Source organism: Sinocyclocheilus grahami, unplaced genomic scaffold, assembly GCF_001515645.1.
Source record: "Sinocyclocheilus grahami isolate Dianchi unplaced genomic scaffold, SAMN03320097.WGS_v1.1 scaffold46.1, whole genome shotgun sequence".
NCBI classification, from domain to species: domain Eukaryota; kingdom Metazoa; phylum Chordata; class Actinopteri; order Cypriniformes; family Cyprinidae; genus Sinocyclocheilus; species Sinocyclocheilus grahami.
Window position 1 is genome coordinate 1,236,423 of NW_015505225.1, and position 25,673 is coordinate 1,262,095.

General features: G+C 36.9%; 2 protein-coding genes and 1 pseudogene across 2 annotated transcripts in view; all 3 read right to left on the reverse strand.

The window, feature by feature from the left end:
• The window catches only part of LOC107582632 (clathrin heavy chain 1-like), a 40,596-nt gene extending 20,970 nt beyond the window's left edge, over positions 1 to 19,626 (reverse strand). The window contains exons 1-15 of the mRNA XM_016268546.1: positions 19,244 to 19,626; positions 16,687 to 16,899; positions 13,828 to 13,977; positions 13,601 to 13,714; positions 13,328 to 13,501; positions 7,513 to 7,710; positions 7,222 to 7,422; positions 5,484 to 5,636; positions 3,352 to 3,474; positions 3,063 to 3,200; positions 2,803 to 2,967; positions 2,452 to 2,632; positions 1,161 to 1,324; positions 930 to 1,055; positions 676 to 818 (exon numbers count right to left, since the gene is read on the reverse strand). Of these exons, the coding sequence (XP_016124032.1) occupies positions 676 to 818; positions 930 to 1,055; positions 1,161 to 1,324; positions 2,452 to 2,632; positions 2,803 to 2,967; positions 3,063 to 3,200; positions 3,352 to 3,474; positions 5,484 to 5,636; positions 7,222 to 7,422; positions 7,513 to 7,710; positions 13,328 to 13,501; positions 13,601 to 13,714; positions 13,828 to 13,977; positions 16,687 to 16,899; positions 19,244 to 19,285 (2,285 nt within the window). The 5' untranslated portion in view covers positions 19,286 to 19,626. The remainder of the gene's footprint in view (positions 1 to 675; positions 819 to 929; positions 1,056 to 1,160; positions 1,325 to 2,451; positions 2,633 to 2,802; positions 2,968 to 3,062; positions 3,201 to 3,351; positions 3,475 to 5,483; positions 5,637 to 7,221; positions 7,423 to 7,512; positions 7,711 to 13,327; positions 13,502 to 13,600; positions 13,715 to 13,827; positions 13,978 to 16,686; positions 16,900 to 19,243) is intronic.
• Positions 19,627 to 20,370: 744 nt separating this feature from the next.
• On the reverse strand, positions 20,371 to 23,631 carry LOC107582586 (probable ATP-dependent RNA helicase DHX40; annotated as a pseudogene).
• A 403-nt stretch (positions 23,632 to 24,034) lies between these two features.
• Positions 24,035 to 25,673, reverse strand: part of LOC107582634 (uncharacterized) — a 4,266-nt gene continuing 2,627 nt past the window's right edge. The window contains exons 4-9 of the mRNA XM_016268548.1: positions 25,623 to 25,673; positions 24,775 to 24,804; positions 24,603 to 24,665; positions 24,455 to 24,514; positions 24,308 to 24,367; positions 24,035 to 24,172 (exon numbers count right to left, since the gene is read on the reverse strand). Coding sequence (XP_016124034.1) covers positions 24,138 to 24,172; positions 24,308 to 24,367; positions 24,455 to 24,514; positions 24,603 to 24,665; positions 24,775 to 24,804; positions 25,623 to 25,673 — 299 coding nt within the window. The 3' untranslated portion in view covers positions 24,035 to 24,137. The remainder of the gene's footprint in view (positions 24,173 to 24,307; positions 24,368 to 24,454; positions 24,515 to 24,602; positions 24,666 to 24,774; positions 24,805 to 25,622) is intronic.

Here is a 25,673-nt window from a genome sequence, read left to right on the forward strand (position 1 = left end):
GAAAATCAAATACACTTTTTCAGTTTTTGCATTTTAGGTAGGTTTGCTAAGGTTAGATTCATATATTTAATACATTTTAATTAATACATTACAATTAATAAAATTAAGAATGTAAGAATTTCGCTCTGAAACATGATAATTGCTATTGATCAGCATGCTTAATTTTAGACAATAATCCAAGAATTTCGTTACAAACAGTAAACAATTAGGCCTACTAGAGAAATTTTATGTGGGAGCGGGATCTGAGCGGGAATTGGTTCACGGTGAGCGTGAGCGGAATATTAACGGAGCGCTTGCTTGTGCGGTTAGAGCGACTGAGCAGAGCGCACGTCCATAGAGCGGAAAACGTAGCGGAGTGTCACACCGCTCCACTTCGCTCACATGCTCTGGTGTAAACTGTTACCGTCACTTTTGATCAATTGAAAGCATCTTTGCTGAATAACAATATTAATTTCTTAAAGAACAAACAAAAAAGTAATAAACCAAAAACTTTTAGGCAGTAGTGTAAATTGTACATTATTTAGGTGTATATTCAAAAATTACTTGTCAATGGATCACAACAAGGAAACACTTTCTATATTTACATGAACATTGTTAAATATTTTACTTATTTAGAACAATTAAAATTGCATCATGACTCCGTTTATCTGCATTATATTGGCCAACAGTATGCACCTGTTTCTTTTCTCCACCTCAGCCACAAGCTCATCAGTAGAGAACTGGCCTCTGACCACCAGAATGAGGTTCTTAATGACGTCCTCAGAGCAGTCCACGTCCAGCAGCCCTCCAATCACCACGGGTAAACGGCTGGGGTTCACCTGACAAAACCAGTTAATCGCTCAATCAGCCACTGCTACAGAAACGCCACACCGAGAGCAGAGATGATCACTTGAGAATCACAAGAGTTGCTGCAATCATGTCTCAAGTACCTTCTGAACATAGATCTCGATGTACTTCTGCAGGTTGTTGCGGTACAAGTAGAGCACAAGGTCATGGACAAAGTCAAAGCGGTCACACACAATGATGAGGGGCAGCTGGTCAGTCAGTTTTGCTTCCTGTTAAAGACAAGGTAAATTGTTCTTAATAGCATAATTAACTTTTTCATTTCAAGATGCTTGTTAAAAGCCTAAACAAATTCAAGAGCCCTTCAGGAGTCATACCTTGAGGAAATTCTTTACACGCTCAGGATCGTAACAGTTGCTCTCTCTGCAGATTCTCTCCACTTCTTTGATTTGACCAGTTTTACAAGCAGCCTGGATATATTTGAAGTGAACCTCTGGATCCTGGCTGAAGTTCACAATGGATCCCAGGAAGTAGAACAAACCTGCAGGCCACACGAACACACATGCTCATGAGATCGTATTCATTTCCATGATTTAGTTCAAACGGAAATCAAGTAATCAATTTAAAACAACTGTATTAAACTATACTGGTATCAGGCCCGATACTACACTCCTGTACTCGTAAAAAATGCTCTGATACCAAAAGCCGATACAACACACAGCGTGTGAACAGAGCTGTGTCCAGATAAAGCATCACTGACAACAGAACAAACAGAGTAGAATGGATTTATTAGAGATTAAGAATGTCTATGAAGTACATGTAGGCAATGTATTTAATATAGCTAACGTTAAACATTCAATATTCATGCCTGTATAGCGGATGTGCACGAGCTGATAAGCAAAGCACGGCGAGTGGATTGAGCACGCGGCGGCACAGATGTGCGAGCGAATATCCCTTTCTGACAGACATCACTGGAAAGTTTGCAGTTCAGTCAGATGTCAAAACTAAAGCAAGTGAGTAAACCAATGCAAAAGACAAGTTAATAGAGTTATTTGTCAGTAAAAAGAAAGAGAGAGAGTCAGAGAATGATCTTGACTGCTGTTTGCTCATTTAGCACACGCATCATTTGGATTAAAACTAAATTGTAAATATGAAACAAACAAAAATTAAAGGGTACCCAATATTTTTAAAACATTACAAATGCAAAGAAAATAAAAATATCGTATTGGCGAGTACCAAAAATGAAAGCATCGGTATCGGACTCGTTCTGAAAAAAGTGGTATCGGTGCATCCCTAGTTTAAACTTTTTTCAGGTAAGTGTCCATGTGGCACTTTATTGTAAAAACAGTAATGCACTGTTATTAAAATTATCAGGACAAGTCAGACCAAACACACAAATATGGAGGTACACACTGAATGTTGTTTAAAAAATAAATAAATAAATAAACAAACAAAAAAAGAGATAAAATACTTCAAAGGGATAGTTCACCTTCCGTTGCCGATCCCCACTGACTGCCATAGAAAGAAAAAAAAAAAACACTATTCAAGTCAATGGGGACAAGTCAATGGGGACCAACTGAAGGTGATTTATCCCTTAAAGCTATATTGTCCTGCCCTAATTTCAGGAAAATCAGTTATGGTGCACTGAAAGTGTTTCAGCATTCTTACCCTCAAAGCTCTTGAAGGACTCAAAGAGCTCTGTTAGCGCCTGGGTGGAGAGCTGCTCGTGGTACTTGGAGGCCACCTGGACGCAGATCTGGAGGTTCTGCCTGATGTTAGCAGAAAGCATGGCTCTCAGACACTCCAGAGAGTCCTCCACCGACAGAGCGCCGAAGAAGTTCACCAGCCACTGCAACCAGAGCACAACATATTACTACATCAATCAGAGCAAAAGCACCAAAATACTGATGGCCATGAACACAACTATCAACATTTAAGAGTCTTGTTCCATTCAAATAAATGCAAATGAATGATACAGTAACATTGAGTGCAAAAGTTTAAGCAAATTGTGGGACATACCTCTGGATTGAGCAGATGGGTGTGGACCACGGCCCGTTTGATGTCATACAGGTCAGTGTAGTGCTCCAGAGCTCTCTGTAGAAGACCAGCCTTCTCACACAGCTGAGCCACATGGGCCCGGTCGTAGTGAGTGAACATCTGGTTCCCCAGGATGGCATCTGCCACCTGAATATGGCAAAAAAAAGACCATGTTATGATACAAAACTTTGCAAAATAGGAAAGAAAGGGAGGTGCGTGGTGCTGATGTTTGTAGTGAGCACCTGTGGGGCGTGCATCAAGTTCATCTCCAACAGACGAGTCTGCAAAGGACCTTCAGTGGGGCGGTTGTTCTTCAGGGCATCCAACAGGAAAGAAGTGCACTGCTGGATCAGGTTATACTCCATAAACACATCCACAATCTGTAGAATAAGCAAAAAACATTAGCAAATTCATTTGTTGTTAAAAGTTCACCTACTTTATCATCAGAAATGCTTTCATCCAGTCCAAATTTGTATCAAATAAAAATAAATACAAGATATACAACTGAGGAAATACAAAACGCTATTAGACCTGAGTGATGTCAGCCAGAGGTTCCTCATCCTGAACGAGCATTTGGGAGAACTGCAGGCCTTGTTCTGGACTGATCCGCATGACGTTCCTCAACAGGAAGATCCAGTCTGGAGTGTAGCCAACCTGCACACAGATGGCCATGCATTAGAGGATGGAGCTTAAATATTAAATCTCTCACACAAATAGAGCAGTTTACAGAGCAGTGTGAAATTTAGTGCCAGGTAGGGATATCAAATTTTCATGTTGCGATTAATTGCTAATGCTTTTATCACAGTATACGGTATTATCATGATATAGAAATTTAGTTGCAAAAAAGCGTTGTCATAATCCAGTATAACAGGTTTAATAACTTTTTTCTTATAACAAAAAAGAATTGAACATTTAAATACAATAAAGCAATACTGCTGTCGGAGAGTGAATGTGCGCTTTCATCCAGAGCGTCTCTCATGCGCTCCACCATGCGCTTCTCATCCGTGCTTGTTTACATCAGAGAGCGCATCAGTCTTTAACGCAGCATACAGCAGTGTTGTGCACTGTGACCAGTTGGTGGGAAAAGTATTCTTAAAATGCATTCAAAATTCCGAATAATTTGTAATAAATAATTATCATGGTATTTTGAAGTGCCCACGATAACAATATCGTGCATATTCATTATCGTGATATCTCGCATTACCGAATACCAGCAAATGTTTAGTGCAAGGAAACGCATTTAAACTCACCTTTTTCGCATACAGTACAATTTTCTGGAACTGGCCGGTCTCTGCGAAACACTGGATCACTTTGTTGGGAACGTTGGCCCTTAGATAAACACTAAGTGCAAGAGTTGGATCCACAGACTTCACCAGATCACCCAACTCTTCAGAACACTCCAGCTGCAGGAACCAAAAACAGACAGTTTTCATTATGTAACAATATTAAATAACAAAAACTGCATTAGTCGGAAAGATATAAGGGGTTCCACACTTTGACAAATTCATTTCTATGACCTTTCCAGTTGTTCGTGATAAAATAATACGATTTTAAAAATCATTTTGATTAAGACTGATTAGCTAGTGAATCAGCCTATGTGATTCGTTAAAGTGATAGTCCACCACCAAAAATTTTAATTATCAGAATTTACACACCCTCATATTGTTCCAATCCAAACCTTTATGATTTAAACCGTTTCAGGTACTGCTGATTTCCATTATATTTTTATCCATAAAACTGAAGTCAACAGGAATCAAAACTGTTTAGCTACTAACGTTCTTAAAAATATCTTATTTTACGTCCCGCAGAAGAAATAAGTCATACAGGTTTGGAAGAACATGAGGGTGAGTAAATTACACAATTTTCATTTTTGGGTGAACTAACCCCTAAAAAAAAACAAATGAAAAGGCATCACTTTTACTCTAAAACATTTAAATATCCAACAGATGAAATATTTTACTGCACAGCATAGCTAGAAAATGTAAATTCTTCAAAGCAATTTCCACGGCTTTTCCATAATTTTAGTAATTTCTAGATATGCATCGATCAACCGGCCAGGGACCAGAATTAGCCGATTTTCCGCATGATCGGCCTGGACCGGCGACCAGCCGTTCCATTTTGATGTCACACTTACGCTCACATCTGCATGTCATCGGCATGGAAGTTCTTCTGTGAGTGAATTTCATGTTGCGATTAATTGCTAATGCTTTTATCACAGTATACGGTATTATCATGATATAGAAATTTAGTTGCAAAAAAGCGTTGTCATAATCCAGTATAACAGGTTTAATAACTTTTTTCTTATAACAAAAAAGAATTGAACATTTAAATACAATAAAGCAATACTGCTGTCGGAGAGTGAATGTGCGCTTTCATCCAGAGCGTCTCTCATGCGCTCCACCATGCGCTTCTCATCCGTGCTTGTTTACATCAGAGAGCGCATCAGTCTTTAACGCAGCATACAGCAGTGTTGTGCACTGTGACCAGTTGGTGGGAAAAGTATTCTTAAAATGCATTCAAAATTCCGAATAATTTGTAATAAATAATTATCATGGTATTTTGAAGTGCCCACGATAACAATATCGTGCATATTCATTATCGTGATATCTCGCATTACCGAATACCAGCAAATGTTTAGTGCAAGGAAACGCATTTAAACTCACCTTTTTCGCATACAGTACAATTTTCTGGAACTGGCCGGTCTCTGCGAAACACTGGATCACTTTGTTGGGAACGTTGGCCCTTAGATAAACACTAAGTGCAAGAGTTGGATCCACAGACTTCACCAGATCACCCAACTCTTCAGAACACTCCAGCTGCAGGAACCAAAAACAGACAGTTTTCATTATGTAACAATATTAAATAACAAAAACTGCATTAGTCGGAAAGATATAAGGGGTTCCACATGGGGTTCTATGACCTTTCCAGTTGTTCGTGATAAAATAATACGATTTTAAAAATCATTTTGATTAAGACTGATTAGCTAGTGAATCAGCCTATGTGATTCGTTAAAGTGATAGTCCACCACCAAAAATTTTAATTATCAGAATTTACACACCCTCATATTGTTCCAATCCAAACCTTTATGATTTAAACCGTTTCAGGTACTGCTGATTTCCATTATATTTTTATCCATAAAACTGAAGTCAACAGGAATCAAAACTGTTTAGCTACTAACGTTCTTAAAAATATCTTATTTTACGTCCCGCAGAAGAAATAAGTCATACAGGTTTGGAAGAACATGAGGGTGAGTAAATTACACAATTTTCATTTTTGGGTGAACTAACCCCTAAAAAAAAACAAATGAAAAGGCATCACTTTTACTCTAAAACATTTAAATATCCAACAGATGAAATATTTTACTGCACAGCATAGCTAGAAAATGTAAATTCTTCAAAGCAATTTCCACGGCTTTTCCATAATTTTAGTAATTTCTAGATATGCATCGATCAACCGGCCAGGGACCAGAATTAGCCGATTTTCCGCATGATCGGCCTGGACCGGCGACCAGCCGTTCCATTTTGATGTCACACTTACGCTCACATCTGCATGTCATCGGCATGGAAGTTCTTCTGTGAGTGAAGAAGACACAAAGTTTGCAATTTGTAATATGTGTAGAGCCCAAGTAAACTGTGGAGGAACCACAGGGCTCGATTAACGCTTGTTTGGGACAAGCAGATTTTTTAAAGGGGCAAGTGAGAGAGAATTTTACTTGCCCGACCGGACAAGAAGTCTGATTAAAACGTCAATAAGAAAAATAACTAGGGAAGCACTGAAGCTTGGCCACCAAAAATTTTCACGAGAACGTTTCAGATTTTATTGCATTCCGTGTAAATGGTGAATGATGATGTATTTTTTTAACAAATCGAGTAAGTTAATGATTCGGTAACCTATTCAATAAAGACAGTCACTTGCCTCGTTTCTGAATGAATCAGCCGTTTGAACGAATCAGTTGAATGAATGACTAAATGTCTCATTCATTAAAACAAATTTTTATTTGTATATGCTGTCAATTACAGTTCTTCAAAGAAAACCAGAATCGGCAAAAATCAGTATCAGCAGGTCACACTTTTTTAAAAAAATCAGAAATCCGAATCTGCCAGGAAAATTGCAATCTGTGCATCTCAATTAATTTCCATTTTTTTGTCCATACTTGAAAAACACAATATTATAATGCTCTGATATTTCCTAGTTTCCATGGCTTTACAAAACCTAGAGCATGTCCATTTTATTTCATACTATTATTGGTTATTTTCCATTATCATTACTAGCAGTTTTTTATTTCTATCTATCCATCTATCTCTTTTGTTATATTGATGCTTTGTTATTTGCCAATTGCCAATAAAGTAATTTGAATTTAATACAACTTTGGGTCACATATTTATTCAGAAGAGGATATACCTTGTCTTCCTTTAGCCATTTCTCCAGGAGCTGTTTGCGGCCTTGCTGCAGGACGGGCCTGCAAAGCTCCAATGACTCAAACTTGTTCAGCTGGCCCTGATCCAGCAGAATCCCAAAGTACTGCAGCAGGGGAGACGTCTGACCGGGCTGGGCAGGAACACTCTGGAACCGACGGATGGTGTCTGACGTGCGCAGGATGCCCTGCAAGAAGCCAACAGCCAATCAGAAACCCCAACATTTGCCTGACAATGACTAATGAGGTGTCAGGTCGTGTGATGCAGTCTGCTGTACCTTTGGTGCATTGGCAGCCACTTTGGCAGCTTCAGAGTAGTTGCCACCAGCAAATAGGTTGTTGAATTTGCGGGCGAAGAGCTCCTCTGCACCTGCCAAGTTGTTGCGGACGGCCATCCTGAGGGCCAGATCAGGGTTCTGCAGCACGTTAGTTATGTAAGGGATGATGTTTTCTTCCTCCACACACACAGAAAGCACCTGAGAAACAATGATAGTGTCAGACACAGAATGTAGACACTGACAGCATAATTCACACTACACATTAAACAGAATGACACTTTGGGATCCATAATTTCTTTTTAAAATAAATAACTGCTTTCTATTTTAATGTCATTTATTCCCATGATGCTAAGCTGAATTTTTAGCATCATTACACCAGTCTTCAGTGTCACAAGATCATTCAGAAATCTGATTTCGTGTTCAAGAAATATTTATTATTATCAATGTTAAATACAGTTGTACTGTTATGTGTGATACTGTTTTTCATTAATGAAATATACATTAGAGCCCGACCGATATGGGTTTTTTGGGGGCCGATGCCGATACCGATATTAGAGAGTAAAAAAGGACCGATATCGATATATCGGCCGATATTCTTTATGTGTATGCTATATTATAGTACAGTATAGTCAAGGTTTGGACACACTTCCCATTCGTGTGCCCAAACTTTTGACTGGTACTGTATATAGAATACAGTATATAGCCTACATAAACAGAATATATATACATAAACAAATTTTTTGCAATGACAACAAATAAATGTGGTGATCAAACACTTATAATGATGTGCCAAACATAGGCCTATGTAGTGGAGGCAGGGTATTTAACAATTTAACAATACACCTTATTATTCAAAATGAGTCAGACATCAGTGCACTTAACAGTAAACTTCACTTCACTTATTATAAATGACTTAAATAACACAAATAGAACAAAATATATATAACTTGAATTAAGTTATTGAATTAAACAAGGTAACTGTGTAGGGCAAGCAAGCTACTGCCAAACCAACAGGGGCAGGTTTATGCAGGAAGCACAGCTTTTCCAAATGTAAACATCCAAAACGAATAAATAATAATAATAATGAATATTTTTTTCACAAATTCTGTGTAGTGTATTTTCTGGTAATCAAATGAACATGCAGAACATTCGTATTTAAATAAGTATTTTTGCAGTTTAATATTCACAGACAGTCTATATATATATATATGTACTGACCTGTTTTTGATTTATTCATCAAAAATAAGACAAATTCCATGAAATTCCGCGCTATACAGTAAATTCCGTTTTTATACAGTAAATTCCGTTTTTTATTCATTCCGCGATTCCGTCCATGTTTTCTGCATCGCGGAAATCATAGGGCCCTACTAATGTAGCAAACGAATATGATAAGCTCATTGTGAGAGTAAAAGATGGGGACATTGTTGTTTATTTACTTAACACTGAGTCTTTCCAACTAGGTGACAACGTAGCGTTAAATCACCATTCAACAGACTCAAGCCACCACCGCACTGCCGTCTATTGTACTGCAGAAAGATACTAACTTTTCAATCTGCTACGTTACTGACTGTACTGACAAACTGTGCTGACACCGTGTCTGCACTGCAACAGAACGCGACAAAGTGACCACTGAAAATCATTTGAACTTTGTGTCAGCACGTCATAAATAGAACGGGGCATCAGTTTACTGCATGCAGTGTAGACAACATCACTGATTATAATGGGTTCTATTCTACACCGGACGCGAGTGGCATGGCGTGACAAAATACAATAGAAATTATATTGTATTTTGTCGCACCGCGCGATGTGACCGATGTGATAAGCATGAGTTCTGGGCAACGGCGCGGCCGGTATAAACACCAGCATTGACTAAGTGGCAGCGATTAGCTCTGGTGGCTGTAACGCTGGCTTTAATGCACCACAGATGCGTGCCGTGATCCGCAGATCAGCTCTAGTCTCTAACGTCACTGAATCTGCTGTTAAAAAATTAACCATACATTCATCATGCAAAACTAAGAATTAGAATCATTGTAATGTGACGATCAAATATAGGTGCGGGTGGGTGGCGGCCGGATAATTTGAAGCAGCGGACTTGGGTGAAGTTTGAGCTAATCCGCGCATCTCTACACTACACTGACCTGGGTCGCCAGTAGCAAACAATAGAATGTGCCCTGCTTGACAAACTAAGTAATTACACCATTCAGAAGCATTTAATCTGCGTTATATGTTCTGTAAAAAAAAATTCATATCAGCGGCATATTCGCCGATACCGATATATCTGCGACAGGCTCATTTCAGCCGATAATATCGGCAAAACTATATATCGGTTGGGCTCTAATATATATACATATATATTAGTACTGTCAAATGATTAATCGCATCCAAAATAAAAGTTTGTGTTTACAGAATATTTGTGTGTACTGTGAATATTTTTTATGTATATATAAATACACATACAGTACATATTTTGAAAATATTTACATGCATATATTTATATTCATATAATTTATATTATATAAATGATTTTAGCAAATGGCTGCAATATAACAAAGAGTGAAAAATTTAATAGGGTCTGAATACTTTCCGTACCCCCTGTATATATATATATATATATATTTATTTATTTATATTTTCCCCCCTCCAGAATTTATACTTGATACAAATATATACCTGAAAATTTCAAGAACTGTTTGTTTAATTTGTTTTTTTTTCAGTTTTTTTAGCGATAAAGGGAAAAACTTCAAAACTTAAACTTCATTTAATTTTTTGAATATTAAATTTACTTATGAAAGACTGTTCAACATTTTAGTTGCTAGTGGTGTAAAAACTCAAATTTCACAGGTATTTATACCAACTACTGAAATCGTGGCAGCACAACCCTAGTTGCCCATGTTTAATATTCTGTCAGGCTTCACCAGTCCCATAACATATAAGCCAACTCTGATCTCCCTTTCTGTTTATTATGCATCTTTTTAGCATCAGTAATGCTTGTTGTGAAGTTTGTTTGTCTTTCTCAAATAAACTAATCTCTGTGTGCCAACCCATAATCTGTTCCATTACCACATTAGTGCTAAATCTGGCTAATCTCTATTCATGAGCACCTAATAATGCACTGATTGGCTCCAAATGATGCTGATCTGGACCCATGAAGCATCTAAAGCGACCCTCAGGGTAAATACATAAATGAATGGGCCGGTATCCCATTATATACTTAAAGTCTGCAGCACGGCCTGTGACAGAGCTGGTCATCAGTCAGCGACTGAAGCAGAGCAAACACACCGCAGACTACAGTAAGAGGATTACAGCGGCCGTCTCTTCCTCCTACTGAGCAGCACACGCTGTTCTCACTATACGTGACGATGGATCAACAAACGCTGTTATTTACAGGGATTCCTTCAGCTACAGCATCCTAATGTATTATGGACCACAGGCACACAAAGATGGAGTTAGAATAAAACAAAACTTATATTTACCATTTTCATTATATTCAACAATATAATACATATAAAGCATCACCTACATTTACCTATATTTTTACATTACCTACCTTTAATTTCATTTAAAAATATATAAAATATAGTAATATGAAATGACCTGCAATGAGCAATTTTGAATCGATTCATGGAAATGATTCAAACTTATCAACTCTAACACATACTTCAGTTTGAAATAGAAATATTATTAAACCACTGCTTAACTTATGAATCATGAGAAAAAATATTGTTTATTTGATTATTAATGTCATGCCCGCTTCTTTGGTTATTTTCCTGGCAAAAACCTATTTCAAACCTATTTTTTCAGATAGATAGATACAGTGCACAGCATAAATGAGTACACCCCCTGTGATTAAATATAAAAGATGTATTTTCTTAATGATCACTAATATAATTCATAGAAAGATGGCAAAATTGAAATGTATTAAACATTCTTAATAAAAACAGAGAAATACATGCCATTAATATCTGTAAAATAAGAAACTTAGTTTTTTGTTTAAATGAAGGATTGCAAAATTAAGTACAACCTAGATTTAATTCAACCAAGTGTAATATTCTAGAACTTAATATGTCCTCCATAACTCTAAGTACACTGCTCTGACACTTCTTGGCACTGAGTGTACAAGTTCATGACAAATTTTCACATCTGTGCCGTTTAACTCTTGGAGGACGACCTCCTTAAATGCTCTGGTCTTTAATGGGGAGTTTTACTCAGCTCGTCTCTACAGAATCTCTCACAGCAGCTCAAGAGTGTTAAGATTGAGTGAAATACATGTCCACTGAAGGATTTTCAACTCAGGAGAATTAATATCTTCATTGTCATGTTTAAAAAAAATGCACAACAATGCAGGGAATGAGAAGAGGGTAGTATCTTCAGTTTCAGGTTTTTGTGTTACATCACACAGTGGTGTGTGAATTCATGACAGCGTTGATAAAGCACAACTCCCTCACACCTTCAGCACTCATACATCCCTATATAAAAGCTTTACTACCACTGAACGTCACTGTGGGAACCAGGCACTTCTCTCTGTACTCCTCCTCTAGCAACACCAGAACATGTTGGATGCTGTTAGATCTGAAATGATTGAATTGATCTCATGAGACCAGAGTATGGATTCCCAGAAGTCTATATTTTGTAAATATGGGCTTTGGAAAAAGCTAAATGAGTTTATTGTGCTTTGGCTACAGTCGGTAGTTCTGGTGTGGATAAACAACCATGCATGTCACTTCTGCATGCTGCATCTTACTCTGTGAGATAAAGCGTCACTTTTTTCACAGTGTTTCTCCTGCTCTTTTTCTAGCAAAAACTCACTCATCACTAAATGAAAGCTTAAAGTGAAGACCTGATTATTTCAGGGGCCTTTTCACAAGTCCATCGTTTTTGAATTTCTGTGTTACTTTGGCTATATTTTCACACTTAAAACAATAATTTGGTTGTACTATTGTCCTCTTTTATGCCAAGAAATAAATCTCTTGACAGTTCTCTCTCAAGTGGTTTCATTGTTGTCAGCATTAAGTCGGAGTATGATTCAGTGGGCCATACAACACTTAATTATCAAGAAATGACTTACCTTTAACAGTTTTGGTTCAACATACTTACCTGTTGATCAATACTTGCCTTAACCTTACACCAGAATTTATTTATTTTTTTTAGTAACTTTCAGGAAGGTGTACTTATTTTTGCATCACAACATTTTATCACTTTGATAAGAAAATTGTATTTTCTTGAATAATTTTAACATTCTTCTTTGGTAACTGATCAAGCAGACTTGCTGGAATATTATATCGCTAAAAAACCATAACATGTCTTCTAAGCAAAGAGTAATTGCTGAATTTGTTAAGTTTCAGAGGGGGTGTACTCATTTATGCTGTGCACTGTAGATAGATAATGACATGATCTTCAGGAAACACATTGAAAATTGTGTTGCTTCATTTTATATTGCCAGCTAAATCAAAACAAATACATTGTGAACATTCAATATATCATCCCACCATAGTGTGGACTGACAGTTTTGTGGTTTGATTTTGTGGTTTCTTTAATAAGGAGGGGGAAAACAAATGGGAGAGTAACAATGAGCAGGGATCACATTTCTGTGCTCTCTCTGCATATTTAATGACTCTTGGGTCTAAGCTCCAAAATAATTAATCAACTGATGGCATCCTGTTACAGTAGACTTGAGTAGTTGCACAGACTAACTATACGGAAACAAACCCCTGGTGTCTGTCTGGAACTAGCTCAGCTGCTCCAACAAGCGAAAACAAAGCCAATGCACCACTTTCTTCTTTCTGTCTGCAATAACAGCAGGTAAAGCAGTCGGTACCTGTCCCTTCCGGTTCACGCCAATAATGCCAGATGTGGCTTCATGAGAAGCGGTGACAAAAATGGTCTCTCCACTGATCCTGTTCATGTAGATGCAGGTGCCCATCTCAAGGTCATACAGGTGGATGTAGCCATATTTGGTGATGAGAAAAACAACATCATGCTTGGCGCTTATCTAGAAGAAGACAAGAAAGGAGTGTGTCTTCTACATAAACCTAACGCTTCAACAGACACATTTTTATAATATTCATTAAATATTCCAAACTACGAATACCTGCATTGCAACCGGAAAATCGTTCTGGGCCTCTGGTGGGAAAAACACGTCGACTGCTTTCTTTGGAAAGGGTTGATTACCTGACGGAGGTGTTCCAACCTCAATAATGTGCAACTACAGTGGGGACAAAAATACACGAGTGACATTAAATGTACAACCGTTTCGATGCAAAGACATAATTACTATTTATTTCCACACGGACGTTCATTTAAAAAAAATAACTAGACCTTTCCTCCAGCTTGTCCCCGAACAGCAAAGCAGAAAAGTGTGGATTCCTCAGCATTTCCCTCCATTTTAAACTGAGCAAATCCAGCAGCATGGCCTTCGATCGGCTGCGACACCTTTCTGTCCACTGAGTAAAGTTGCAAGTGTCCAAATTTTTTTGGGGGTTACCTTATATTTTCTTTAATTTCTGTTAACCCCTGTTAGTAACTGATTAAAAAAAAAAAAAACATCTGGCCTTACATGTAACAATGTTATGAGGGGGAAACACCTAACAATTCTGAATATTACTAACAAATGCATATATTATTGAAACTCAAGGCTTAAAAAAATACATTTCTGCACTCAGTATACAATTCCAAGTTTGGGGTCAGTAAAAATGTTTTATGTTTTTCCAAAGATGTTTCTTACGCTTATCAATGCTGCATTTATTTATTTAAAATACAGTAAAAAAATTTAAAATATTATACCAATTTAAAATAGCTGTTTTCTATTGTAATGTATTTTGAAATGTAATTTATTCCTGTGATGCAAAGCTGAATTTTCAGCATCATTACTCCAGTCTTCAGTATCACATGATCCTTCAGAAATCATTCTAATAGATTTGCTGCTCAAGAAACATGTCTTATTAGCATCAATGTTGAAAACAGTTGTACTGCTTAAATGTGTATTTTTCAGGTTTCTTTGATAAATATAAAGTTGAAAAACAAACAGCATTTTGTAAAATTATAAATGTCTCTGTTGTGACTTTTAGCTAATTTAATGCATCCTTAATGAATCAAAGTATTGTTTATATATATATATAAATCTTACTGACCCCAAACTTTTGAATGCTCATTTCTAAAATCACTATAATCATATACAAATCATTACTGCAAATAAGACAATATTCAGTTTATCTCACTACTTTCAAGGTCATAATTCACCTTCTCATTCTTACAGTTGAGTTGCAGAGTGAAATATATCTAGAAAGTTGCCTTGCAAATCTATCAGTTTACAATCATATTACACCTTTGCATTGCATTAACAGTAGGCCTGGGCGATAAAACGGTACCAGTATTTATCGACGGTACATCTTCTTCGATAACGATATAAAAAATGTTCGATATAGTGCACGATATAAGCACGTGCTATGAGTGACGCAGACAGTACACACAAAAAAGGAACATGCTGAATTGAGTGCTGTGCCTGCGATGAGGAGATTGTGGATAAAAAAAATTATATTAGTCGAATTTAAAATAAACATTTGCATTTGAATGTTAGGAGTGGGTCAGGGAGCGCGTCAGGGAGCGTCATCAGTGGAGCACGAGATGCAGTGATGATGATGATGTGAGTGACATTGTTGCATTTTAATGTTTTGTTAGTCTAGCCCACGAGATGCGCCGCTGCTGTGTTATGCATTCAAAATATTAGAGAAATATAGAAGCTCAATGCGGAGAAGATCTTGATTAGGTGAAAACCGTAACCAAGCCATTCACACAGAACGCATATTCAGCACATTTTTAGACAGACAAATATGACTGCTGCACTCGCGTCTCACACAAGAGATGTAGCCATGCAAAGTTAAAACAGTTTAAACTTTTAGAAAACACGTTGCAAATTTGTGGAGGTTTATTCCTTTTCACTGCGTCTCTTATGTTTTTAAATGCAATCTGCGTGATGGGCGATTCGGCTCTTTGTATTAAGCAATGCATAAATACAATGCTGTTTTGTTCATAATTGTTTATGCAATTTACAAAATTATATTTGATTATATGAGTTAATTTAGACATAATGCAGGTTTTTATAGACATTTATTTCCTTGCTTTGACAATTTAAATGTGCTGCACTTATTTTGCGCCCTCCAGTGGGCTCAGGAGACAAGCCAAAAGTTTCCTTAAAACCCATTTAATCTGCATATAAAACATTAGAAATTAGATATTTGTTTAATTTTTATTGTGTGTTTGACTTTAAAAAAATAAAAATTTGTTGTTTGTCCCAATAAATTGGGTTAATTTAAAAATACAGTGGTTAAATTTTAAAAAAAATTCTGTTGCTCTTCGTTTTAAAAAAGGTTATAAAAAATGTCAATAATTATCGATACCGAACGATATGAAACATTATATCGTTGATGCATTTTTTTTAGCTATATCGCCCAGCCCTAATTAACAGTATACTGCCAAGTGCCAAACCAAAAAAAAATTTATAAAGGAGCTGAATATTGTTGTTTTGTCTAACAACAACAAAATGTATTTAATTTTACACTAAACAAGAAAAATAAAACAGGCTGTTGTCATGTTACATGCACATTACACAATCCCAGCCCCCTCCTTACATGGCTAACCTATCATTCAACAAAGGCATTCAGATTGACCCCACATTTCACAATTCAAAATCCCACAACTCAGGATAGATGAAATTGAACTCACCGTCTGCAAACATAAGAAAGCAGTAAGAAACAAAAAATAAAAAAGAACAAAAACAAGCAAGAACAGACAAAGCATTTATGACGGCAAGACATTTCCAATGAGCATTTTAAAAGCTATTCTTAACCAAAAAATTACAGCAAGAGGCTTTAATACGTAACGAGACAGAGATGGCTGGGAATATGAACAAACTTGTAGGAATTATGAAGGGTATTTTAGAATAATTATGTCATTTGACATCACAAAAGTCATACACTGTTACACTAAACTGTCTCGATGGAAACACAGTCAGCTAAAGATATTGTAGTCATGTTATATATTGAGGGGGTGGGAGGGGGTTGCAGGAACACTCAAACTCATGGAAGTTTCTATATTCATGCCAAACATTATCTTTACATTTCAAAAATCCATGCCTTAATGTGTCCCCCCACTTTTCAAATGTCTTTAATGTCCCTGTGTCTTACCTTTAAGAGCAATGACTTTGCTGGCTGGGTTCATGATGGCACTGTCTGCAGAGATGGGCCTGCGGATGGGCGTATTTGGATCGCTCATGTCGATGATCACCACCTGGGCCTGTTCGCCCACCTTCTCCCGGATGCAGATGAACTTATCCGACTCCATCGTGAGGGTGCTAAACCCAATGTTCGCTGGGTTTATGCCCAGGTTTTGGAGCTGTAAGAGGTGGACAGGCATTATTTACCATTGTTAGATACAGAACTAGTATTTTTTTATTTCGGCATCAAAATGTTGTCTAGCTTGGCTTTATTTTTTAATACACTGCCTGGAGGTCATAAATGTGTCTGCTGCAAGTCTATTTCAATATTTATGGGACGTTTTGAAATAAAAAATAGGGATCTATGGTCACAATCTCACAAGCCCCATCATCCTCCCCCACTGTGATGCACCTGTGCAATGACACAATACACTGTTATGACTCTAGTCAGGCCGGTTCATTACATTAATGCTCCAGCAACTGGAATTTAAGTCATGAAAACAACAAATATCCATGAATTAGCATTAAAATCTTATTTATCCATCTATGTATCACACATTAATGTTGATAAACACCATCTATACATATATACACTATCCTAAATGTTAGATTATTTAAAGGGACAGTTCACTAAAAATGTTAGGCAGAGTGGCAGCATCAGTCAGCATTGACTGATTAACAATATCAAATAATTGATTTTACTCCATCTTTATTTTGATGAATCGATGTTTATTCTCAAGTTCCAAAATCAATCATTTAGTCTGTTTTCATTTGATGCGTTTTCAAAACAATAAGCTTTGTGCTTTATTTTCGATATTAAAGTCTCAGCTCAAATTCTGTCCATTTTATCATGAAATTCAAGTACTAAATGTCATTTTGATGCCCTTTAATGTGGCAACACAGCGTGCATCTCTTCCTCTTTACTACTAGTTATAGCATGAAAAAACATGAATGAACATCAGAAGGTATGTTGAAAGAAACAGTACCATAATTCGTTTCACGTCTCATCGCTTAGTGTTTCAACCGTGAAAAGACATCAATAAAACAGCTTGTAAACAATGTCAAATAACATTTACCTCAGGAAAGCCATTTAATGTCCATAGCATGTTTGTTAGACAGAAAAACTAACTCTACAGAGGAGCATTCTCCTAAATACAGTATATGCACCATATTACATAGTCATTATATTTTTACTTAACCTGTTAGTGATGTCTCATTTAATATAAGTTTGAAAAAAATCAATCACATCAGGTATGTAAGCTTGATAAAGCTAGTTTAATCCTTCCCCGATCGCTGCATCCACCTGCATAGGCTGTGTCCAAAAACCTAGTGACCTGCCAACCCAGACTGCATATTTCCAGCCTCATAAGCTCGTTCGATTCGAACAGCTAGTATTTTCCGTCTAAACGGCGGTTTCGAACTTTTAAATTCGAACATCCATCAGTTTTTTTTTTTAACTCCACACGCATTCAATTCGCCCGTTCGAAGATGCTGAGTTTTTGATACACAGCCATTGAAATGGATGGGAGGTCATTCATTGAGCTAGCGCTAAAGCTAACTAACACTGCCACCTCTGTAACAGCACAGCCAACGATTGTTAATGCCGTGAACGAGTCTCGTATGGTTTAGCCGTAGTAAAAGTTTTCATTTGATGCGTTTTCAAAACAATAAGCTTTGTGCTTTATTTTCGATATTAAAGTCTCAGCTCAAATTCTGTCCATTTTATCATGAAATTCAAGTACTAAATGTCATTTTGATGCCCTTTAATGTGGCAACACAGCGTGCATCTCTTCCTCTTTACTACTAGTTATAGCATGAAAAAATATGAATGAACATCAGAAGGTATGTTGAAAGAAACAGTACCATAATTCGTTTCACGTCTCATCGCTTAGTGTTTCAACCGTGAAAAGACATCAATAAAACAGCTTGTAAACAATGTCAAATAACATTTACCTCAGGAAAGCCATTTAATGTCCATAGCATGTTTGTTAGACAGAAAAACTAACTCTACAGAGGAGCATTCTCCTAAATACAGTATATGCACCATATTACATAGTCATTATATTTTTACTTAACCTGTTAGTGATGTCTCATTTAATATAAGTTTGAAAAAAATCAATCACATCAGGTATGTAAGCTTGATAAAGCTAGTTTAATCCTTCCCCGATCGCTGCATCCACCTGCATAGGCTGTGTCCAAAAACCTAGTGACCTGCCAACCCAGACTGCATATTTCCAGCCTCATAAGCTCGTTCGATTCGAACAGCTAGTATTTTCCGTCTAAACGGCGGTTTCGAACTTTTAAATTCGAACATCCATCAGTTTTTTTTTTTAACTCCACACGCATTCAATTCGCCCGTTCGAAGATGCTGAGTTTTTGATACACAGCCATTGAAATGGATGGGAGGTCATTCATTGAGCTAGCGCTAAAGCTAACTAACACTGCCACCTCTGTAACAGCACAGCCAACGATTGTTAATGCCGTGAACGAGTCTCGTATGGTTTAGCCGTAGTAAAAACCCACCTGCAGGTGCTCCTGGAAGCGGATAGGCAGGATTTGAGCCATGGTTTGGGCTTTCTGTTCTCAATCCTCCCGGCCGGACTCCTCGCAAAATTTCTGCCTAGCTTTAGCGAGCGACGACCTCCTCTCCGCGGACACCCCCGATTCAAAACAGATCAAATGCAGGACTGCTGGCTTTATTAGACAGAGAATGCAAGTGTCGCGTTTTCGTCGTGTCAAGCCAATCCGCCAGATGGTTATTGTTTTTTCTCCCCTCTCAGCACGGATGGGAATCGCTCAGACGCGCAATGGCGGCGGAAACAGCTCAGTCTGACAATCCGGAAGCAGCAGCGCGGATTTTGCGGCGGAAGGACATTCGCGATTTCAGCGATTTTGTTAATCAAGCAGGCGATGCTACTGCCACCTGCTAGTATGGAGTTATTTCTTCTCATGCAGGAACAGAACGTATGTTTAAGTTTGCTATTGGCCATAATCTTTGTGGTGTGTTCAAGTGCAAATTTTTGTCCCAGGCGAAGCAAGGCGACAACACAGCCAGCTTTCGTCAGTGCTAATTCTTTGATGTCAGCTTGGTGTGTCTCGGGATAATTCACCCAAAAATGAAAATTGTCATCATTTACTCGCCCACAAGTTGGGACAAACCTGTATAAGTTTCTTTCTTCTGTTGAACACAAAAGAAGATATTTAAAAAATGGTTGGTAACTAACCAAACAGTAGACGGTAGCCATTGACTTCCACAGTATGGGGAAAAAAAATACTATGGAAGTCAATGGCTACCATATACGCTGTTTGGTAACAACATTCTTCAAAATATCGTGTTCAACAGAAAGTGAAAGACTCAGTGACTCATCACCTCCTATTGGTAACCTGTGGAAAGAGCCACTGAACTAATCTTAACAAATCTTATTAGCGAGTCGAAGATTTAAGTCATTGGGATAAATGAAAACTTCCCCTCAAATGCACTGGATGCGGAACTGTTTTGTTTCATGTTTTGTCCACACTTTAAACATATTTAAAAAAGAACACTCTGTATCAAAAGTTTTTAAAAAAACAATTTATTTACATAAAAGATTTAAAATGTTTATTACATGTTATGACTCAAAAGCCATATTCAAAATCCACAGGGACCAGAGTGCTGTGGCAGTAAACGCGGATTATGTTCTGAAATCTGAGATTATAAAATCTTTCATATTTGTATTCAGCAGCTGCAGTATCTGTGGTGAATATTTGATCCTCTCATGTGCCCTTTCTTTGCAGCCGATGCTGTTTTCGCTCCAAATAGCGAGTGCGAGCCTCTGTCTTTGATCTTTCATCGTTTCGCTTTTCCATCTTCTTTGCCTCATCCTCTGTGACTTCTGTTTAAAAACCAAAAAATGTGTTACAAAAATATGACACAATTTAACTACATCAAAATGCTCAGCCTCTTCAAACACACCTGCTTGTCTTTTTGCTGCCTCTTTCTCCTCCCACTGCGCCATCTCTTCATCAGTTACCTCTTCCCTAGTGACATTACTCAACTCATAGACATCGATTTCATGCAGCTTCGGCAACAGGTCCTTTACCCACTCGTAACGGATGGGACAAACTGTTCTCAAGTACACCCGTGAGGTGACCAACACGTCATGGAAGATGATCCAATCCAGATGCAATTCTTGACCAAAGAGCTGAATAAAAGAAGTTAAAGCAAGTGTTTAGTTAAAACTATTATACAACACAGGCTTAAAAATGACATGAATGTGAGTAAATAATGACAAAAAAATCTAATTTTTAATTAATTCCTTGCACATGATGAGGGGTGAATAAGAACACGGGACCCATGTCCATCCATGGTGCAGAATGATTTCCCAATAGCTCTAAGGAAAACAGAACAGCTTTAATACTGGCTTTAATAAATACTTATTATGTAATAAAATGACAGTGTGGCACTCACCTCCTGGCTACATTGGTGAAATAACCCAAGCAAAGGCACTGCCGCAGCAGTTCACTCCGACTGCCCTCAAACGTCTCATGTGGAAAGTCTTTCTGCTACATAAACAGTCAAGAACAAGTCGTAAGAATTCACAAAATAATAGCAAAAGCAAATACTATTATAGAAAAACAATTACCGGCTTCAGGTGAAGAAGAATCTCCCTCAGCTGAGACTCAATGCTGAAGGCTGACTTCACTGCTCGCCAGTGGATTTCCATAAAGAGTTCTGGATTTAGTCATTTGGCCAGTCATGGTCTACCTCGCTCTGCACTGCTCAAACACAGAGCAGCATGAGGAAATCACTGGAGCCGCCAGCACAAGCTGCTATCTCTTTATGTCTGATCTCTGCTTCCTTTTGTCCTTCTGGTTTACCTTTAAAATAAAAGGGATGTTGGATTTACCTGATATGTTAGAATAGTATACAGAGAGAGCGAGAGAGTCATTTAAAAAATAGAAATAAGAATAAGACAAATATCCATATTTCAAACGTAATAAACACTTTTCTCTCACTTCCGGTTTTTGTCATACCCCCTGAGCGGTGTGAGGCACATTTTATTATGAATGCGCGAGCTTTATTTGACGACTTGTGGACTGTTCAACTGCAACACCCACTGACTGCAATGATAGAGCTTGGAATAGCCAGGAACATTTTTAATATAACTCCGATTGGATTCGTCTGAAAGAAGAAAGTCATATACACCTAGGATGCCTCGAGGGTGAGTAAAACACAGGCTAATTTTCATTTTTGGGTGAACTAACCCTTTAAGACTTCTCTCTGTTCCTTAGTAAAAGTTTGTCTCAGCAGCTTTGTGAATAGGTTTTAAGAGAAAACTCTTAGCTAAAAACTTTTACTGCTATTTAGGAGAACTCTTAGTGGTAAGATAAAATGTTTTGTGAATACGGGCCCAGTACTACAATATGGAAAAGATGATTTTTTTTTAATATATATTAAATATTTGTATGCATTGTGGTAATATTTGTTGTACTACCGTGAAATTATGCAGACTTTAGTGTCAATAACAACAATATGAAATATGATGATGAAATGAGGATTACAATGTACACTTCCGTTCAAATGTTTGGGTTTAGTAAGATTCTTTTTTAATATTATTTGAAAAAGTGCACTCAAAAAGGCTAAAAAGAAATACTGTAAAGCATTAATATTATGAACAATTTAACTAATAACTAAATGTAATTTATTCCTGTGACAGCTAAGCTGAATTTTTGGCAGCCATTACTCCAATCTTCAGTGTCAAATGATCCTTTAGAAATCTGATATTCTGAATTCTAATATGTTGATTTGCTGCTCAAGAATAATTTCTTATTACTATTATATAAATGTTTTTCTGCTAAACATTTTTTTCAGGGCCTTTATTGTACATAAAGTTCAAAAGAACTAACATTATAAATATACATTTTAACCCATTTTATGCATCCTTGCTGAATCAAAGTATTAATTTCTTTCAAGAACAAATTGTACTAACCCCAGACTTCTGAATGGTAGTGTATTTGATTGAAATTTCTGCATAGAATATTACAAAACTTTTTTTTTAAAGTTAAAAAAAAAATTATAATAATAAAAGCTGTCACTGGGGTGGTACCAATTCGAAAGGTACTAATATATAATATTTAGGTACTAATATGTATCTTTAAGGTACTGATAGGCACACTTTAAGGGTAAAAAAAATGTACAAAAGCATAACTTTAAAAAGGTACTGCCCCAGTTACAGCTTTTGTACTTTTGTTTCTGAGATACAAATGTTGAAGTGTTAAATAAGAGTGTAATCTCGTACCTTTACAGTCATCGAAGCGCACTTGGTATCCCACCTCCTCACCCAGCCAGACCCCCATCTCATGGGACACCCTCTGGGCTACAGTGATGGCTGCAACCCTCCTGGGCTGAGTCACACCAATCCTGCAAAAGCCTGAAGAAAAAAACACAGACATGCTGAAGAAGAGGAATAGATCCAACACACATGCCTGTCAATTCCAGTTCAATGGTCATGTACTTGCATACCTGCTTTATACAAGTACTGAGGCACCTGGCACCAGCTTCACCTGTTACGATCAGGAAGGTGTTTTCCTTCACAACCTGAATGAGTTTGTCTTTGTGCTGATAAATAGGCAGCTTTCTTCATTCATACTTCTCTGTTTCTCTGCTCTTCTCTGATTTTGACATGTCTATGACCATTCATGCGCCATTTATCTACTTCCTAACGTTGCTTAACTTTATATTTCACCTCTTGCGTTTACTAAAAGCTCAGCAGAATAATAATAAGTCACAATCGCAGGTTATTTTGGCGCAGAAGACCTTGTTTCAACTTGTTTACATGCAGTCAGTTGGTTTACAAAACACATTAGCGCCACCTGCAGCACAGGATGACATTACACTGCTGCGTTCCCTGCAGGTTTTCAATGCTGTTCACTAGCAGCTGTTAGTTAAAAATGTGTATGTGCATAATATTGTGTATGTTCAAAATAAACACAATAAAGTAGATTTACAAGAATTGTGATTTAAAAGAGAGAATTGTATGACTAATTTTGTTCAGAAAACAAGTGAGCAACAATGTACTTGCTAATTTCTGCAAACTAGAATTTCAGACATTTCACAAATTAAAAAAAAAATTTACAGGTCAGCTTGTGACAAACTGAATGTTCTTACCAGTATGTTTTCTGACCAACTAATATTAAAATGCACCAACTTCTGTTTGTAAAATGCAAAACAAAGGAGGCAGGAGGATAATAATAATTCTGAAGCATTCGTTTTTCATTCAATGATTTGTGTATGTCACACAGCAGATATTATTTGAATTAAATGAATGTGATTTCCATGAACCATGTTAAACATCAGCATTTATTGAGATATTGAACTGTCTGAAATGTGTATTCTGGATTCTGTGGTACTGGATTCTGTCGTTGACTTCTGATCACTTCAGTCACTGTATATTGGATTTTTAAACTGATAATCTGCCGGAGAAATGAAAGAAAACAACACAATTAATTTTTTTTTGGCTGTGATAATTGTTCTGAAAAAGTGCCATGTAATAAAACTTCATTAATATACAAAATAAATGACATTTAAGAACAATGCAAAGTAATTACGTTTTTGTTTTTTCCGTTTTTTGCCAGCATTTGCTGGAATGGAGAGCTCCGCCTGGTTGACTGAAATTTTTCAGAAACATTTTTGGGGTTATTTCAGTTGTAGCACATACAGCTAATCTGTTTTTCCCAGCACAAATATTGCCTTACCATAATATGGTTTTACATCTGAAGGATGACTTGTAGTTGGCTCAGGAGCAGCTCTGAATGCTGATTTTAGTTTTTTTTCAAAATTAGATTTGCATTATTTATCTTGTAAAGTAATACAATAAATCAAGAACCAAAAATTATGATTCACCTCTCTGAGGATGTTGCCCCTGCTGCACAGCAGAACTTTGATTTGGAGCATGTATATCATTTTCTGGACAAAGAAAAACATTTATAATTTTACCCAAAATCATGAAGAAAAAAAATAACACCATCTTGAAGTCCAATGTGAAAACAGTACAAATATGATACATCATTCATACCATAAACAGTAGTGGGGCCCCTCCTCACACCTTCAGAAATAAGATCAACAGACAAACAAAATGTTTGTTCTGAGGTAAGATTAATCAATAATACCATATCACAACATCATATATTCTTTGACCAGAAACATTTTGGTCTGCTGAAATTGCAAAATGCGTAGTGGAGGGATAATGATTCAAATATTGATATGATTCACTTGTCCTTAGTACCTCCCTGTTCTAGCTTGTACTGTTCTAAACAATGTCTGAAAATTTGTATTACAAACACTTCTTGTGTTTATTTAGCCTCTTTATGATGAATTTCTTCTTGTATTCCTCATTTGTAAGTCGCTTTGGATGAAAGCGTCTGCTAAATGAATAAATGTCATTGAAAAAAAAAGTAATTCGGCATTTATTTGAAATACAAAATAGTAATAAAAAAACTTGTGTAGTGTTATAAATGTCTTTATTGCCACTTTTGATACATTTTATGCAAAAGAAAGGTAGTAATTTCTTTCTTTTTGTTATTTTTTAATCTTACACTGACACTGAATACTGGAATAATGGCTAATGAAAATTCAGCTTTGCCATCATAGGAATAAATGACATTTGAATATAAAAACACTTATAAGTAATCATATTTATCATTATTAATATTTCACAATATTACAGTTTTTACTGCATTTTTGATCAAATAAGTGCAATTATTTCCAAGAAACCAATATGCACATCTAACTTGTTTCTCTCTCAAATGTTCCAAGCAGCCTTGGTTTAACATTTTGTATGTAGTGCAATGACATGCATTGATTTTTAAGTGCAATTGTGTGTTTTTCAAGACCACATGCTGATAAGTAAAGCATGTTTCTTACCCCGCGTGTTTCTATGTCCACTGCTTTCTGTATTCTGTGTTTCTTCGGGGG